General features: G+C 45.6%; 3 protein-coding genes across 4 annotated transcripts; 2 read left to right on the top strand and 1 right to left on the bottom strand.

Annotated features, from left to right (window-relative positions):
* The first annotated feature begins 103 nt into the window (after window positions 1-103).
* Window positions 104-14,842, top strand: mip130 (Myb-interacting protein 130). The gene is made up of 2 exons (XM_064699040.1): window positions 104-262; window positions 10,792-14,842. The coding sequence occupies exon 2, from the start codon at window positions 10,801-10,803 to the stop codon at window positions 13,828-13,830; it is 3,030 nt and encodes a 1,009-aa protein (XP_064555110.1). The 5' UTR covers window positions 104-262; window positions 10,792-10,800; the 3' UTR covers window positions 13,831-14,842.
* Rbcn-3B (WD repeat-containing protein Rbcn-3B) lies at window positions 863-9,389 on the top strand. 2 transcript variants are annotated; one of them, XM_064698979.1, is made up of 2 exons: window positions 863-1,441; window positions 2,993-9,389. In XM_064698979.1, the coding sequence occupies exon 2, from the start codon at window positions 3,172-3,174 to the stop codon at window positions 7,765-7,767; it is 4,596 nt and encodes a 1,531-aa protein (XP_064555049.1). In that variant the 5' UTR covers window positions 863-1,441; window positions 2,993-3,171; the 3' UTR covers window positions 7,768-9,389. The 2 variants fall into 2 exon arrangements, with proteins under 2 accessions (XP_064555049.1, XP_064555050.1); XM_064698980.1 differs by lacking the exon at window positions 863-1,441 and adding an exon at window positions 2,785-2,901.
* Window positions 14,630-18,070, bottom strand: eIF2Bepsilon (eukaryotic translation initiation factor 2B subunit epsilon). The gene is made up of 6 exons (XM_064699043.1): window positions 17,895-18,070; window positions 17,686-17,810; window positions 15,904-16,970; window positions 15,607-15,840; window positions 15,250-15,536; window positions 14,630-14,920 (listed from the first exon to the last, which is right to left on the bottom strand). Exons 1-6 carry the CDS (start codon window positions 17,985-17,987, stop codon window positions 14,687-14,689), a joined length of 2,040 nt encoding a protein of 679 aa, XP_064555113.1. The 5' UTR covers window positions 17,988-18,070; the 3' UTR covers window positions 14,630-14,686.
* Between the last annotated feature and the right edge of the window lie 456 nt (window positions 18,071-18,526).

Raw genomic sequence — 18,526 nt, 5'->3', positions numbered from 1 at the left:
TTATATTAATGATTCATTTATGGTGCACAATATCCTTGTGTTCATTTTCTTGAAAAGATATTGACAAATCTGAGCTATCAAAGATTTAAAATTTTCGATATATCGATGTATATACGTTAAGCAACCCTACAGCATAACACTCATCGCTGGTTTTCTTTTCTAGCCGCCATTCAAAAGAGTGTGTGTCAAGAGCATTTTGTCGTAAATTTAAAAGAACGTGCCACAAAAGTTAAAAACAAACAAAACAAAACATTTTTAGACGGTAAGTACACAGTTCTGTTTATCGTTTACCATTCCATTGTGATTAAATCGTTAATAATAACAAGAAAGCAACAGCAACAGCTACCTTCATGTTGACAAGCGTGTGTTTGTTTATTTACATATGTGTCTCTATATTTCAAAATGTGTTTTAAGTAATATATACTAGCAAACTACATCAAACACTTAAGCTATTCTTAATATATGATAAGTATGCTCAAAATGAATTAATTCTCGTTTGACAAGCGCATGTACATTGTTGACTGCGTTGTCCGTTGGACAATAGGTAACGACATTACGTTTCAACCATGTGTAAAAAGGTCAGTAAAGGTCGCAAGAGTACGCAAAATTTGCATTAAATGTATTTTAAGCATTTCATCGGTTCGAAATGTGCGTTAATACATTAAAAAACGCTAAAAAACAATGACATTTAAGCAAAATATCAAAATTGTAGTGCAGAGTTGCTACCCAATTAAAAAATTGCATGAATGTATCGTGTCGTTAGGCGTTGTGACAACTCTAGCAATTTATCGACAATTGTTAGACCACGGTCGATATCTTCATTGCTTTTTCCTGTGCTCAGCAGATTTTCGTGTGCACCAAAATAAAAAAATAAAAAATAAATAAAAAAAAATAGAAAAAAACATATAGAATATACAAAGTGAAATCCAAGTGATAGTTAAAGTGAACGTATATCTATGTATATGTCTTGAGTCAAACAGTACAACAACAAATTTGTACAAAAGTGTTATAATATAGCTGCGAAAACCCCCAATGGGCAAAATAGTATAAATACATATGAGAAAAATCGCTAATCGCGATAGCAATAACAAAAAGAGCAACAACAACAGTGTATATATGTGTGTGTGTTGTAATTGAACGGATAGCGACAGCCACACACGGGGCCCAGCAGTAAAAAAAAAGTATAAAAATCCACGGAGTGTATTCAAATTAGAATCGTGAGTCGACGACGACGACATTCCATAACTGCGCTGCTTGGTAGCCAACACTTATTCACAACACCAAAAATGCAGCAGCAGCACTCGGATCAGGATCAATAGCAGGCCCTGCAAACACAAAAACAAAAAGCAACAAAAACACAAGCGAAACGAGTGGAGAGGGAGAGGAGGCCATCACGCGCCAACCAATACGGAAACAGCAGCAACAACAACAACAGCAAAATGTTAGCTAAATGCTAAGTTATCTACAATTATTATTTATTGGCGGGTCTACACTTCTGTGTGTTTGTGTGTGTGTGTTTGCAACCCAATTGGGCAGCCCGTTTTAATCATTTTCAAGCCCAAAATGCAAACGCACGCGTCGTCATCTCCAATTAATTTAGCATGTTATAGAATTTGATGAGCGCTCTGCTCCATCTGTGGTATCCAGTTAGCCTATGTAGTTGCCATATTGTCTCAGTTACTGCAGCTAATTGCCTGCGCGCGCGTCTGCTGCTGCTGCTGGTGACGTACATAAGTATATATGTGACAGTCTGGCTAGGCTGTCCATCCATTTGTTTGTCCGGCCACACTTGCCATTTACTTGCGCTACTCTGTTGTCTTGTGCACATACATATGTGTATATATTGTCTTTATTGTCTAGAAATTAACTCGAAACGCAGTTGTTTTTCTTACTTTTTTCTTCATCCTGGTCACATATTGTTTGCCCAGGGCGGGTGGCGTTTGGAAGGGTGGACGTATTTTTCCGTATTCTCCAGCGCCTCAATTGTATAACACAATTTTGTTTGTTTGCGTGTATGTGAGTGTGTGTGTGTGTGTTCCGTGTTTATCTTTTGATATTCAATACGCTGACTTTGCAATCTCTCCTAAGTCTTTACAGTAATGTATCTTTATGGTGCACTCTCGCTTAAACTAAAACATATGTTGTGACTACAGTTAAATTGTGCCAAATAAAACAAACGGCTTAATTTAAATGCTTTTACTTTTATAGTCACTTTGGCTGAAATGAGTGTGTGTAAAAAATGTGTTATTTCAATTCCAGCTTAAAGGGCGGCCACATGAGTCACTTGCCATATGCCGTTTATTGTCCCGTCTTCTTTGTGCCGCATCCGTAAACATTTCGCTGACAGCGCAGCTAATCAATATCTTCAATATATGTATATTCCTTTTTGTGTCGCATCCGTAAACATATCGCTGTCAGCTTGAAAATGATTATGTAATATTCATGCTATATTCGCTATTCTCTTTTATGTCTAGTTTCTCTTTGTGTCGCATCCGTAAAGATTCTACTGGCAGCTTGGCTGTCTATGCGCATAAATTTATCTTTGATATTATTATAATTTTTGGAGCAGTTCTCAAGATTAGCGTCAGTTAAAACAAATTTTGTTATCAGGTATCGCATTATCGTTAACATTCCACTCGTAGGTGCGTGCGAATTTCTCTTTGCTTCAGATAAATTGTATTTTTTTTTTTAATTTAGAAACAATGAAAACGCAACGAGGAAGGAACAGCGGCAATGAAACAATGCCAGTTTCAGTGATATCGAATGCTTACTGTCAGCTCCTATTGAATCCTTGTCAGAGTTTCTTTCAATTCCAAATATTTAAATCATTTTGAAGATGAGCTTAAACGAAATAGAAGGGCAAATGAAAATTGATTTGGTGCACTATCAAAAGTATTCACTGTATGTTTACACACGCACACACACACACACTCCAGTGTGTAGCCCCGCCAAGCAACGTTGTGGTCCAATGTTTACTAATAAATTCTTACAGAGAACAACAACAAGGCGAAACCGATATTTGCCCACAGATACACACGCAAAGGAGACACACACACACACACACGCACAGCATAGAGCGAATATCGTCATCATAAGAGGAGGAGGAGTCGGAGTCGGAGTTGGAGTCGGAGTTGGTGTCGTGGTTTGGTCTCGTGTTTGTACCATAAAACCATGGTGAGTACGAATCTGGTTGTGCCGGTGGTGCTGTGGGGTCCGACAGCGCCCACGCACTGCATATCGAGCGTCTTTCTGTCGGATGATCAGTGCACACTGGTCACCGGCTGCTACGATGGACAGATCTGCTTGTGGCAAGTGGAGCCAGCCACATTAAAGATGTCACCACGCTGCCTGCTCGTTGGTCACTCGGCGCCAGTGCTGTGCCTGGTGCGTGCCTCGCTGCTGCCGGAGAATAATTTTTTAGTCAGTTCATCGGAGAACGGTGAGATGTGCACCTGGGATCTGATCGATGGCAAGTGCACCGAGGCTGTAAAGCTGCCACAGGTGCATACACAAATCCAAAGCTATCACACCGCGAACAGCGAGGATGTTCGCCTCTTCTGCATTGGCTACTATGCAGAGATTATGGTCATGGATCCGTTTAGCCTGGAGGTGATCTATGTGCTCAGCTCCAAGGTGAAGCCGGACTGGATATCTGCCATACATGTGCTGCGTCCGATGCGTCGCAAAGATGATGTCGTGCTGGCCATCACGACCACCGGCACCGTCAAAGTCTGGACATTGACGGGCAACGAGAACAAGCATGCGGAGCCCATTTACGAGAATGAATCGAAGGAGATACGCTGCCTGAACGCCATCACCATGAATTGTTGTGCACAGAATCAGCGCACTGTGCTCCTGGTTTGCACCAAGTACTGGCAGATCTACGATGCCGGCGACTTCACCGTACTCTGTTCGGTTATAGCGCCAGCTCGAGAACGCTGGCAGGGTGGCGATTTTATCACCTCGGATCGTGTAATGCTCTGGACGGATGAGGGCAAGGGATATTTGTATAAGTTACCCGCGAATTGTATACCGGATAATAAGGAGTTCCATTCCAAAAGCGTTGTACGCGATGCACCCTATCTGTATTATGTGCTGCAGCATGCCGGCGATAAGGTGCTCTCGTGCCCGCCGGCCATGAAGCTGTTGATGGGTCAGCAGACGCATTTTCTGCTGCGCGGCGACTCCGAGGGCTACATATCGGTGTGGAATGTGCCGGAGGTGCCATTGGATAATATTAGCATATTGCAGGCCAAGCAAATGCCGCCACGCATACAGAAGCCGCATGTGTGCACCTCGTTGGTGGAGGCCTGGTCGATTATGGACCCACCGCCGGTGGGCATACTCGACCAATTGTCGCGCATCACCGAGTCGCCGGTGAAGCTAACATCGAGCATTTATTTGCCACAGCAGAGCCGCTTGGTCATTGGACGCGAGGATGGCAGCATTGTGATTGTGCCGGCGACACAGACGGTTATGATGCAGCTGCTTGTCGGGATTAAGCAGAACTTCAGTGATTGGCCATCGCATCAGATACTCTATGGCCATCGCGGACGCGTCAATTGTTTGCTGTGTCCGTCCATGGTGCATCCGCGCTATGAGAAATCCCATCTACTCTCCGGCGGCATTGATTTCGCCGTTTGCTTATGGGATCTGTACAGCGGCAGCCTGTTGCATCGTTTCTGTGTACACGCCGGTGAGATAACACAGCTGCTTGTGCCGCCGGAGAGCTGTAGTCCGCGGATTCTAAAATGCATTTGCTCGGTGGCCTCGGATCATTCGGTCACCCTGGTTAGTTTGCAGGAGCGCAAATGCGTTACGCTCGCCAGTCGCCATCTATTTCCGGTTGTGACCATCAAATGGCGTCCACTCGATGATTTTCTTATTGTCGGCTGCTCCGATGGCAGCGTCTACGTTTGGCAAATGGAAACGGGTCACTTGGATCGTGTGCTCCATGGCATGCTCGCCGAGGAGGTGCTCTCTGCCTGCGATGAGCAGGCTCTGGAAGAGGGCGGCACTGGTGGCGGCAATTCGGGCAGCGGTCCCGCCAACTCGGCCAGTGAGATGGGCATGGCCAATCCGGCGGTGCATTTCTTTAGGGGACTCAAGTCGCGCAACATGAACGCCATACGACATGCCACACAGCGCGGCATCCATCAGCTGCAGCAGCTGCAGGGTCACAATCAGGGCAACATTGATTTATTGATGAAGCATCGCAGCAATCCGTTGGTCATACAGGGATTACGCACCAATCCCAAAGATGCCGAGAGTCACATACTCTTCTTCGATATCGAGGGCCTCATATTCGAGCTGCACAGCGAGGAATATGCGCAAATGTCACCAGCCGCATTGGAGGCGCTCGGTGTCCATCTGCAGCATCCCAAGGATGGCAAATCGATGCACATTGATGCGAGCAAGAAGATCGGTGACTTCTTCAGCAAGGTGAAGAACAAGGCTGTCGACGTGGAGAAGATACTCAAGGACAAGGACAAGCACGGACTAGTGCAGAAGTTCAAAGAGAAGACGGAAATTGTCGAGAAGAAGGTGCAGGCTAAGGTGGAGAGCCTGCAGAAGGCCGTCGAATCGCACGAGGAGCAGCCACAGGATCTGAGGAGTAAGATTGCATCCAAAATGGAGGTCACGCATGTCATGGAAGTGGCACAGCTCCTGCTCTCGCTGCTGCACTCCTGGGGCCTCGATCCGCATCTGGATAAGGTGTGCGAATCCCAGCTGGGTCTGCTGCGTCCCATTGTGCCCATCTCGTACGGTGTGCTCTCCAAGGCCGGCTACATGTCCCTGCTGCTGCCCACCTGGCAGAATAACTATGCCATACCACCGGGTCTGCTACAGCAACCATCCAGCTCGAAGAAGCGTCCGCTGCCCGAGGAACTGCAGCGTCTGGAGCATTTGACAGCCATTTTTACATCCCGTCTGCACTGGGAACTGAGCACCACATTGACATCGAATCACATACTGGCACTGGTCGCCATGTCCAATACGCTGATGTCCATGAGCGCCGCCTCATTTCTGCCCGACAGCGAGAAGCACAAGAAACTGCAGCGTCTGGCCCAGCGTGCCGACTCCACGCTGAACAGCGAGGAGGAGCGCGAGGAGCTGCTCGCCCATCACACCTCACAGATCAAGCAGGGCTGGAGCCTGCTGTCCACCCACCATTGCTTCCTCTTGCCCGACAAAATCGAGGCGCTGGAGCCCAAGAAATTCAAGCGTCCCCAGGTCGAAATGATGGTCAAGCGCTGGCAGCATCATTGCATCGAGATACGCGAAGCAGCGCAACAGATACTGCTCGGCGAGCTCACCCGCATGGGCAAGAAGGGACGCAAACAGCTCGTCGAGAGCTGGGCACAGTATTTGCCCCTCTATACGCACACCGAGCCCATTGTTGGCGCACAGCAGGTGGCGAACAGTCAGGCGGGCAGCGGCGGCGGCGGCGGTGGCTCCGGTGGCGGTGGCGGCGGTGGCTCCGGTGGTGGTGTTGGTGGGGCCAACTCTCTAATGGGCAACGGCGGTAGCTCAATGTCGGGTGGCCAGGTGATTACCGGCGGCGGAGGCGGCGTTGGCGGCTCCGGCGATCAACAGGATGAGGACTATGAGGAGGAGGAGGAGGAGATCATACGCAAGCCGTCCAGTCTGTCGGAGCTGAAGCGCAAACAGACCACCGCCGTCATCCTGCTGGGCGTTATTGGCGCCGAATTTGGTCAGGACATTTCGCAGGAGTCGCCGAATCATCGGGGCAGCATTAGCCTGGGCCACGCCAACGAGCGTCGCAAATCGTCCGTGGTCGAAGGCTTCGGCATTGCCAACAATCTGGCCCGGCTCACCTCCATGGCGCTGGCACATCTGCTGTACGCGCCGCCATCACCGAAGCTGCCGCAATATACGCCATTGCGTCGTGCGGCCATCGATCTGTTGGGACGCGGCTTTACCGTTTGGGAGCCCTATTTGGACGTGTCCAAGGTGCTGCTCGGCCTGCTGGAGATCTCGTGCGAGGGCAAAGAGGTGCCAAACTTAAATTACAAATTGCCGTTGACACCGCAAGCGGATGCCTGCCGCACCGCTCGTCATGCGCTCCGGCTGATCGCCACGGCACGGCCGGCGGCCTTCATCACGACCATGGCCAGGGAGGTGGCACGCTACAATACCATGCAGCAGAATGCCCAGTCGATCAACACGCCGTTAACACAGTCCGTGCTGTACAAGGCCAAGAGCGAGATATTGCAGTGCGTTGAGATGCTAATTGATAAAATGCAATCGGAGATTGCCGGACTCCTGGTCGAGGTCATGGACATTGCGCTCCACTGCGTCGACAGCAATGAGCTGAAGAGTCGCGGCCTGGCCGATCTGTGTCCGGCCATTTGCAAGTTCAACCAAATCTCGCATTGCGGCCAAACCCGACGCATTGCCGTCGGCGCGAATAGCGGCAATTTGGCCATCTATGAGCTGAGGCAGAACAAATGCCAAATGATACCCGCCCATACGCATCCGATTACCTCGTTGGCCTTCTCGCCCGATGGCAAATATCTGGTATCCTATTCGTGTACCGAGAACCGTTTGTCCTTCTGGCAGACGAGCACCGGCATGTTCGGTCTGGGCCAATCGCAGACGCGCTGCACCAAGGGCTATTCGACGGCGCCCATACCGGATGTGTCGCGGCTAAATCCGATGCGACTGGCCAAGCTGGTCTGGATTAATAATCGCACCGTTACGCTTATGCTGGCGGATGGCTCTGAGACGCGATTCAATGTTTAAATTTCACGCGTGCGATAAACAACCGAGTTTCATTTTAACGACTATCGATAGCGATTTATCGATAATATTCACTTGCATACACATAAATCGTTATCGATTTATCGATCAACATTTCAGGATTATCGATTTATCGATCAACATTAATTGCTATCAATTCATCGATCGACATATATCGCCATTGATATATCGATCAACATTTGTTGTTATCAATATATCGATCAACATTCATCGTTATTGATTAACCGATCAACATTGATTGCTATCAATTCGTCGATCAACATATATCGTTATTGATTTATCGATAAACACTTATCGATAGTCCCAAGAATAGAGCGGAGTCAACGTCGTTAGGCCGCATACTGAGCAGCCGAGCTGCATACTATTTAGGCAATCAACAACGCGGGCTTCAAAAGCGAGCGACACGATCATCAACTAAAACAATAAATAGACAACAAATAAATAGTAAACAATAAAAAGTCAATAAAAACAACAACAAAAACAAAAACAGGCAAACCCAATAAATATGAGTAAATAAAACCAACTGTTATTTATTATATATAATATATATAAATATTTGTATTTGTATACATATGTATTTTAATTGTATTTTGTGCGATTTTAAAACGTTTTTTCCTGGCATTGTTTAAAAAACCAAAAAAAAAAAAAACTAAAAGATATAGAAAAAAACAAGAAAAACTAATTCAAACAGCGCCCGAAACAGACGTTCGATAACCAAAACGATTTGCTCCAAAGCATATTATTATGGGGGGTATTTTTCCCCTCGAAATTATTTTGTTTTAGTTATTTTTCCTTTATCTTTTACCATATTTTTTTTTTTTTTTTTATTAATATTAATATTATTATTTTATATGCGCAAATTGTTTTGGTTTTCGGGAGTTGAGAACTTCGCTGTTTAATATTTATGTAATGCGTGTATTCTGTAGCTATAAGAGAAGTTCTGAAGGGAAAGAGAAGCCCGGAAGTAAATGCTATTTGTTTTGTTAAAGAAAAATATATGCATATAAAAAACTATAAATTATTGAAAAGAAAAAAAAAAGGAAAAACTGCGACCGAAAATAACTTAACAAAAACACAACTACATTTGTTTAAACAAAATGGAATTGAAAACTAAAGCAAAAAAAAAAGAAAAGAAAACATAAACTACAACCAATACAAACAAAGAATGAATGCTGTTATTACTACTTATGCTATTGTAATTATTACTATTATTATTATTATAATTAATATTATTATTGATATTGATATTTGTTAAACCTAATGTATTGTTATTATCTATCTACAACTATTAAAAAACAACAACAAAATACATGTATTGCGCAAAGTTGCTACTTTAGAAAGAAAGAAGAAAAAAAAACATAAAAATAATTAAGAAAAATTACAAAAAAAAAACAGTTCTTTTTTGTTTTTATATAAATTAAGTTACAAAAAAAATTACTACTTTTTCGGCTTAATATATCAATCAATTTCTTTGTTATTCATTTTGCAATTAGCAAACTCTAAAGTTAGACTTGAATTAAACGTAAACAAGACGTCAACTACTTAAGAAAAAATTAAATGCAAAAAAAAAGCTTAGCAATATTACACAAACACACACACACACACGCGCAATTGTGTTTGTCCCTTACCTGTATTTATATCTGTATGTTTTGTATAGGCTAAACACACACACACACACACACTAATACACAAATATATATATACTACAGATTATGACATAAAAGTTAAATAAAATGTATTTGTGCTTAATTTGAATTACGAATATGTGTATGTATGTGTATATTCGAGGTCCTTCAATCAAAGTATTACACAAAATGAAATAATGAACGAAAAAATAAAAATAAAAAAATATATTAAAAAATTAAATATAATATATATATATATACATATATACATGCAAGAAATAAAGTCAACCAAACATAAATTAATTGCGTTGTGTTTGTTATTCAATTACAATTAGATCTTAAGGGAAAATCCCAAATGACAATTTGTGAATTTGTAATTAGAGCCTTTTGCTTCCGAGATTGTTTTATATATATTTGAAAAAAGATTATGTCTATTATTTATCAGGTATATCAAGCTAAACTGTGCCTTCCACCGATTATCTCTTTCTATATCTATGGCAGTTCTTAGTTCTGTTCCCTTGTTCATAAAACTTGGCTTTTCTATTGACAGTCCGCTAAAGGTCAAATCCCAATATTATATATACATATAGATACGATCAGTCAGAAAAAAAGATAGATAGATATATAGATAAGATGAGCTATACAAAATTCCTATTTATTATACTCACATCTAATGTGAAAAATATTATTTTACTCTAATACAAACATTTTTTTTCTTTTCTTAAACAATTTTGACGTGATATTTGCCCCGAATTCAAACGAGATTATTCTACAGTTATACTATATTCACTCTCCCTCTAGTCTGTCTTTCTTTCCTTCTCTCTCTCTCTCTCTCTCTGTCTCTCAGATAGCGCATTGTTTAACTAATTAAATCCTATAAAGTAGCTTATCTTTTCTGCTTAATATGAGATTAAAAGTTTTTTATATTGATATTCATTAAAGAATACAAATCATTGCCCATTTATTAGATTTTATCCAATTATTCGATTTTAATTTTATGGTCACCTAATATATTAAAGGCACAGTAGAAGAAGCACATAAAGAGGTATTGTTTTGAGCTTTCGTATATGCACACTTTTGTAAGTCACAGTTAAGCTCCGATAATTTCGTAAAGATCGGACAACAAGCTCCGAAGTTAATCAAGAATGCGTTTTCCTTGACGGTTTGCTAAGCGAAGAAGAAGAAGCACAGACGCAGTTGAGCTTGTGTGCGTGTGTGTGTGTGTGTTCGTGTGCGTGTGTGAGTATCTTCAAGGAGGTAGCTGGAATATTCGTAAGGACAGCTGAACACAGGGTATCTCCTGGTCGGATGTGTTCGACTAGTTTTTGAATGGGTTTCAATGTTAAAGAATGGCTAATCAAGTGCTTTTTGAATTTTGCAGCTGGCGAAAATGCCCGAAACGGAGACCAGAAGCACCGGCCAACGGGGTAGGCCCCGGAAGGCAGCCGCCGCGGTGCGCAAGATCGCGCGCGTCTCCCATGACGAGGATGAGGAGGTGATGGAAGCGGGCAGCAAAGCGCAGCCGGTAAACCAAAGCAAAGCCGTGAAAACGAGCGAAAATGAGCAAAAGCACGAACACGGACTAGATGAGGAGATCGAAGAGGAAGCCGAGCTCGCCGAGCATGATCTGGACACTGAGGACATTGATGATGCCGAAGAGGATGAGGAAGAGGAGGAGCCAGAGGCGGAACCGGAACCGGAGCCAGACAGCAATGAGGCAAGCGATCCCGATGAACAAGTGGAGCCGCCTGCCTTCAGCCTGGCCACGCTCGGGCTGCAGCGCGTGGGCAGCGCTCCGCCCCCGAAACCGAAGACCCAAAAGGCGCCCATTCTAACGCTGAACGCACGCGGCATGCCCGCCCGCATACGCAGACCCAATCCGCTCTTCTACGACGAGAACATCATCAATGATGATAAGCCGCTGCGCGTGAGTCTGGCCCCCAAAAAGGGATCGGCGCGCGGCTCCGGCGACAGTCCCAGCAAGCTGCTGACCACGCCCTCGAAGGTGCTAAAGAAGCGCAAGGGCGTCGTCTCACGCTATATGCGCTCCAATGATAGCAACAACGGCGCCTCCACTTCCAACTCAGCTGCAGACGCGGCCGCCGCGGACACACCCACATCCGCGGGCAAGCAAAAAAAGACGCCGGGCAAGCTGCCGGCGACACCAACATCCGCCAGCAAGGCACAACAGCAGCAGCAGCAACAGCTGCAGCAGCAGCAGCAGCATCCGCAGCTGGCGGGTCATCTGCGACCCGGTCGTGGCGCCACGAGCGGGACAAAGGGCGCAGCAGCTGCTGCCGCCGCTGCCGCTGCCGAGGAAGCCGTCCGCAAAGCGGAGGCCCAAGCGGTGGCCAACAAGCGTTTGGGCCAATCGATTGGGCTGCGCCTGCGCAATCTGCTCAAGCTGCCCAAGGCGCACAAATGGGCCATTGCCGAATGGTTCTACTCGTACATCGACAAGCCGCTCTTCGATTGCAAATACGATTTCATGAATCATGTTAATGAGCTGGCGCCGCGTCTCGGTACACGCAAATTGAATCGCCACGAATGGGTGAACATCAGGCGGCGCATGGGTCGACCGCGACGCTGTTCGGCCGCCTTCTTTCATGAGGAGCGACGCGAGCTGGAGCGGAAGCGCCAGCTGATGCGCACGCTGCAGTGCCGCAAGCCCGGCGAGCTCAAGGATACGCTGCTACTGGCGGATATGCCCGAAAAGATACCGATGCCGCTGCCATTGGGCACCAAGGTGACGGCCCGTTTGCGTGCGCCGCAGGACGGCATCTTTGCGGGCACTGTGGCTGCCTATGATTCACTCAATGCCATGTATCGTGTCACGTTCGAGCGACCCGGCCTGGGCACACAGTCGATACCCGACTATGAGATTGTGTCCGAGAACTTTCATGAGATGCTGCCGCTGCACAGCTTCACCAAAGACTTTCGGCCCAACCTGATGAGCATCTATCAGACCAACAACATGGGCTACACCACCAATTTGGGCTTCACCACAAACCTGGCGAGCAGCTTTCAGGGCAAACGTCATCCGCTTGTCGCGGCCGGCAGCAACGAGAACAGCAACAGCAACAGCAACAACCCGGCGACGACACCGCAAAAGCACTTGGCCAATAATAATGCGGCGGCACGGAATGCGCTCAGCATGAAATTGAACAAGAGTGATCCGCTGCTGGGACAGGATGCCATCGGTGAGAGTCCGATGAGGATGCAGCTGGTGCGACATCATGGCTATCCCATGAAACTGCTCGAGCATTTGGTCTTGCTGCAGAACTATATTGCGCTGAAGGAGGAGAAGATTCAGCGGCTGAGCAAAATGAACGACACCGCCGAGCTGGCAATGGGCGAGCTGATGGGTCAGGAGGAGGTCGCCGATCATAGTCGCCGGCAATTCCGCGATGATTTCCAGCGTCGCTACGCCTCCAACATAATATTCATCGAGCGTCTCAATGGCGATCTCATGTACGAGCTGACCAAGGTGCAGGAGCTATCCAGCAGCCTCACCCGCAATCCCAATGTACAGGCCATGATATCCCCTACGCTGTTGCGCGAGGAATGCCGCGCCAAGGCCAGCCAAACCGTCGACGAGATGAACAAGGGCGTTGTGAAAAGTGAACGGATGGTCACGCTGCTCAAGAACTTGACCACGCTGCTGATTGTTACCCAGAATCTGGATAGCGATTGGGAGGCGGGCGAGGTGAACAAGGTGCTCGAGGGCTGCATCGAGGAGGTGCGCAGCAATCTTGTCTCCAGCGCCAACAGTGAGGTGTTCCAGAAGAGCGTACAGCTGCGACTCGAGTATATTGCTCTGGACATCAATCGGAATATTGAGGAGCGCAGCTTCAGCCAGGCATCTGCCGCCAAATCACCAAAGTCATCCAAATCCGAAACGGGTAAAGCGAGCGGCACTAAACGTACACCATCAGCTGCTGTTCCAGCGGTGGACAAGGAGAAAAGTTTGAATGAAACGAAACAGAAACGCGAGAAATCCAAGCAATTAGTTGAGTCCGATGTGGAGCCCATGGATGTGGACAGTGAACAAGAAGATGAGATCAAGGCCGATGAGGAGAAAAAACACAATGACGACGAAGATGATGCAGATGCGGATGCGGATGCAGATGCAGATGCAGATGCAGATGCAGATGTCGATGCAGATGCAGATGCCGATGCCGATGCCGATGACTCGGATGCCGTGGATAAGCCAGATAAAACAGCAGCAGCTGAAGTGGATGCCACAAATGCCGATGATTGTGCTGAGGATACGCAAATAACCATCGAGTCCATGAAGGAGTCGGAAGATGAGAGTCAATCGCATGACGAAAAGGATGACGATAAGACAGAAGGCGCTGTCATGAAGGTGCTGGATGCGGGCGACGAGTCTGACTCGCAAGAGTTCCAATATGAAAAGTAACGAGCAGCGAGTAGCAAGTAGCGAGCAAAGTCGCTAGTAACGAGTAAAGAGTAGCGAGTAACGAGCAACGAGTAAAGTTGCTAGTAACGAGCAGCGAGTAAAGAGTAGCATGTAAAGTTGCTAGTAACGAGCAGCGAGTAAAGAGTAGCATGTAAAGTTGCTAGTAACGAGCAACGATCAGCGAGTGAAAAGTAGCGAGTAAAGTTGCTAACAATGGGCAACGAGTGTAGCGATTAACGAGCAGCGAGTAGCGAGACCTAGTAATATGCACTTGAGTTAAGCCTTAGATACTTACAATTCTTAACAGCCCCCTACCACCCACCCCCCCAGCAAGTGAAGCTTACGTTATACAGCGTTTCTATATACACATGTATGTCATATATTTTATATAGATATAACGTTGTTTTTTTTATTAATATTAATCCGTTTTTCCATTTCGATTGCTAATATACAAATTGTATATCGATTTAGGGCGTTACGATCAATTGTAAGCGATTATTGATCGAACGCCCCTTTGTTATATATACATTGTATATATATATACATATATATACATGCACATATATTTCAATTGTAAATCAAAATTTATATATATTATTGGATAGTATCCACATAAATTTGTCTGTTAACAATTGAAATATGTTTAAATTGCAAACAATTCTTTCGACTTAAATAGGGCCTATTTTTTTTTTATAAAAAAACAAAATTGTGTTTTATGTAGTTCACACAACATTTCTACATTTTAAATCCAAATTCTTGAGTGTGTCGCAATAAAAATGTTGTAACAAATAAACGCAAATCGTTTTTTAATAGTTTATTTCGTTGTATGTAAAGGAACACAGTTGTGTCAGCTGGCCTATTCATCATCATCATCATCATCATCGTTATTCGCGTCATCGTCATCTTCGCTGGATTGGTTCAGCCAGTCGACGAGCTTGGCGAGACTTTGCCGCAGCGTTGCGTGCTCCTGAACATCCAGTTGGCTGTACCAGGCGTGTATGGCATCCTCGGAGACGAAGTCTTTGTCGTACAGGTAATGCACTACCTGAGAGATTTTCTCGCGCACCAGCTCGTTCTCTTCGCAAATGTCCTGCCGGAAGGAAACAAACGCAAATGGAACATTAATTGGGATTGCAAGCTAAAATGCAGCACTGATAAAGATAACGAACTTCCAATTAAATAAGATTCAGTTGAATTTGTTTCAAAGGGAACAAATGAAAAGGCAACACCAGTATGAAGTACAAATTAAAATGAAGATAGCTAATAGGGATGCCCTTAGATGGCCAGCTTTCGATTTAACTTCGACAAATGGAACACTATTAAAGATTTATCTGACAAATTGATAAGCCTTTGGTTAAATCTGGAGCGAATCTGTCCTTATTGTATGCGCACGAGCCCAGAACAAACCGCGTTTAATACCTCCAAAGCCTTAAGGCAATCCAACATGGCATCCTCGCTCTTAATATAGTTGGAGACAACAGGTCCCAGTTGCTTGAAAACGGCATTGATGGCAGCCAATACATTATTGTTAGAGGGCTCGATGATGGACTCCATGCCAAAGACAGCTTTGACGACATTGAAATTGACCTCCTTGAGTGACATGTTGTACGCATAGCGCGACGAGTTAATCTCGAGTATGAGAAAATCTGGATTCGATTTTTCCCGAAAGCCACGTGACAACGAATCGATGACCTCCGATAGAAAGACTGCAAAGACGGCAACAAGCAGTCAATTAAATAATATGCATTTTTTGATTTAGTTCAAATCGATGCCTACTGTTGGTGTCGTCGGGCAGCGGTGTGGCCCCACGGGATTCATCCTCGTCCTCATCTTCGCTAGAGGAGCTGCAGTCACTGTCCACGTTCGCCAGCTGCTGCAGCTCACACATTTTCGGTATGCAGAGGGTCGCTGTTTGTGGCAGCAAAGTGTCTTCCGCATCGGAATCATCGGGATCGCCGGTTGTCAAATCGTTGACAATATAGGCAGACGGTCCAATGGCCTCCAGTTCAACTGAATAAATGGATTCGGAATTAGTTGACTGAGTAAAAGAGTGTCAAGCGCTTGTTTGCCTACCCTGCTCCTGATCCTCGGTGCGCTGTGTGCTGGGCGAGCTGGTGACCAGCGTGTTGGCTAGCTTTGTGTTGGCGGGCAGCACACACTTGGCGCCCAGTACGCAGCCAGCGCTAATGGTGCAATTCGCATGGACAACCGAAGCGGAGCCAATGACACAGTGCCGCAGCTGGCAATTGTCGTGTATAATCACATTGGCCATAAGGAACACATTGTTCAGCTGGCAATTCTTGCCGATGCGACAGTTGGAGCCAATTACGCTGCAGCTGATGCTGGTGCCGGCATCCACATGGCTGCCCGCCTGTATGACAACATTCTCCTGCAGCGCCACCTTGGATACGTTCGCCTCGTGACTCTTGTAGATGTTATCTTTGTAGAAGACATACTGCTGCTGCAGATTATAGACACCCATGTCGGGCACGAGCGGATGGGCCCAGCGGCTTATAATGTCCCGGCTGACCAGCTGATAGGATAACCAATTGTTGACCTTGTGCGCGTACTGTGCCGGCGGCAGGAGCGTCACATAGATGCGACTGTCCAGCAGCTCCTCGTTGATAAGCAGGCCGCGCACGAAATCGTCGCGCGTCTGAAAATCAAAATTATCGCTAAACAGAGACAGCATCGAGGGCGAACCAATTGCTATCTGCGGATCGAGCAGATTGTGATGCAGTGTAACGCACGAATTGCTAAGGAACACATCGAGCGGTATCTGGTAGCGTGACTCCTTGTGATTGGCGCGCAGTCGCTGATGATAGACCAGCCGTGTATTCTGTTTGTCGACAGCAATTAGCAGCTCGTTGCCGGTGCGCTCGGCGCCGCTGGCGCACTCCTTAAATACGAGCGTGGCGGCCGTGCCCTTATCAAACTTGGCCGTGCGCTTGTGCTGCTCCAGCACGGGCCGCAGATCCGCATTGGTCACTGTGTCCGCGCCCAGCAGTATGAAATTGCCGCGTATCAGCGCCTTGGCATCCAAATCGCGCATGGCATCGCCAAAGCAACGGCAGCCCTCGCCGCCAATCACATGGACGGTCATCTTGAATGACCAGGAGGCATATGCGGCAATGCCCTGTCTGGGAATGAAAGCAAGGCGTGTATTAATATTTAAAACTAAAAGAAATTGCCCGGTGTTGCCCGGCTTAAGAGAGTAAGGTCGAGAACGCAAGTGGTTCTCTAAATTATCCTAGCTCTAATGTAAACTAAGAAACCTAATGCTTCTAAGAAACCTAAACTTCTCTCTCTCCGTTCATATTAATTTTTCTTCAAGTAAAATTGCTAAATTCGAACTGGCGACCTTACGTTCGTTAGTCCGACGCTCAGATCCCTAACCGACGCAGTTTTATGACGTCACTTCTGGTTTCAGCAAAAATTAGGCAATAGTTTTTCCAATTGGAGGTCGAATTTTCCAAAACCGAAACTTGTGCTCAGTTTCGACCTAAAGGGAGGCTTTAGTAAAACCTCTAGCTTCGCAGCTCTTAAAGTTTAAGCTATATAATTTATCTAAAATTAGTCAGTCAGCCAAGTTTAACCTATTTATATAAGTTGTCAAGCCATATTCAACCGGAGATGAAATACTCTAGGAAATAAATGCATTTAGCTAAGTAATCTTATGCAAGACAAAGGATATAGGTAACCCATTTAGAGCTTCCACAAGTAAATTGAATTCTATAAAGTAGCGTTAGATCCATCAACTGGTTATAAACAGATGAACATGACTGTGCGCTGCAAGTTGACCAACATTACGGGAATACCCCAATTGCAGCTAAACATAAATCAATTTATGCTCACTTGATGTGCTCGCGTATATCCTGCAGATAGAGGCTAGCATAGACGAATACCTCCTCCACGCCGCTGCGATTTAGCGCAATTAAAGCATAATCCAGCATGCTAACATTCACCAGCGGCAGCAGCGCCTGCATATAAATAAATCAAATGTATTCAAGCAACGTGCGTGGCCAAGCCAACAACAACAAGTCGTTATATGCATATGTACGCACCGTGGAGCCTTCGTCGGATAGCGGTTTAAAGTTCCACACATTGTTGTCGGCTATGAGAACCGCCTGGACGATTTCCTTTTGAAATTGTGACATATCTGTTTTCGTAATATAGCCGCAAAACAATTTGCGTGCGCAAGTAACGAAATTAAAGCTGCTGCTGCTGCTGCTGCTGCTGTTAACAGCACTGTCAGCTGACAGTGTTGGTTAACAAGTGCATTTGGTTGCGTTGCAGCCCTGGTCCAGTCTATGCTAAATTTCAGCTGTTGACGTTGGTTTTATTGCTGCTGCTGCTCGCTTGGAATGTTTGTGCATACCACTATTTTTTGTTGTTGTTTTTGCTGCTGTTGTTATTGTTGTTGTTTTATCTGTGCGCAAGCTTAATTCAAATTTATTAATGCCACAGAAATTGTCATAAAATGAGTAATGTGCATAGCGGTTATATTTAAAAACCATTTCAACCGAAACCGAAAGGTGGATAACAATTATCGTCATCGCCAATAGCCCTTCGGTCTACGACTGTGTATAAGTGATTGCGATTGTGTGTGTGTGTCTTTTTGTAAAACAAAAAAAACAAAAAAAACTATACCCGCCCACACCCACCGTCGTAAAGCAGTTAAAGCATATACAAGATA

Source organism: Drosophila montana, unplaced genomic scaffold (genome assembly GCF_035044405.1).
Source record: "Drosophila montana isolate Dmon_TW-CO22-7 unplaced genomic scaffold, ASM3504440v1 contig_787_1, whole genome shotgun sequence".
Lineage (NCBI taxonomy): Eukaryota > Metazoa > Arthropoda > Insecta > Diptera > Drosophilidae > Drosophila > Drosophila montana.
The sequence above is the reverse complement of the archived record's forward strand: the minus strand, read 5'-3'. Positions and strand labels throughout refer to the sequence as shown.

Coding starts and splice junctions, on each gene's coding strand:
- Rbcn-3B (XM_064698979.1), top strand. CDS start 3,172: ATGGTGAGTACGAATCTGGTTGTGCCGGTGGTGCTGTGGGGTCCGACA.
- eIF2Bepsilon (XM_064699043.1), bottom strand. CDS start 17,987: ATGTCACAATTTCAAAAGGAAATCGTCCAGGCGGTTCTCATAGCCGAC. Junction 17,811..17,894: donor TATCCGACGAAGGCTCCACG/GTGCGTACATAT, acceptor ATTTATATGCAG/GCGCTGCTGCCGCTGGTGAA. Junction 15,537..15,606: donor GCTGCCCGACGACACCAACA/GTAGGCATCGAT, acceptor CCGTCTTTGCAG/TCTTTCTATCGGAGGTCATC.
- mip130 (XM_064699040.1), top strand. CDS start 10,801: ATGCCCGAAACGGAGACCAGAAGCACCGGCCAACGGGGTAGGCCCCGG.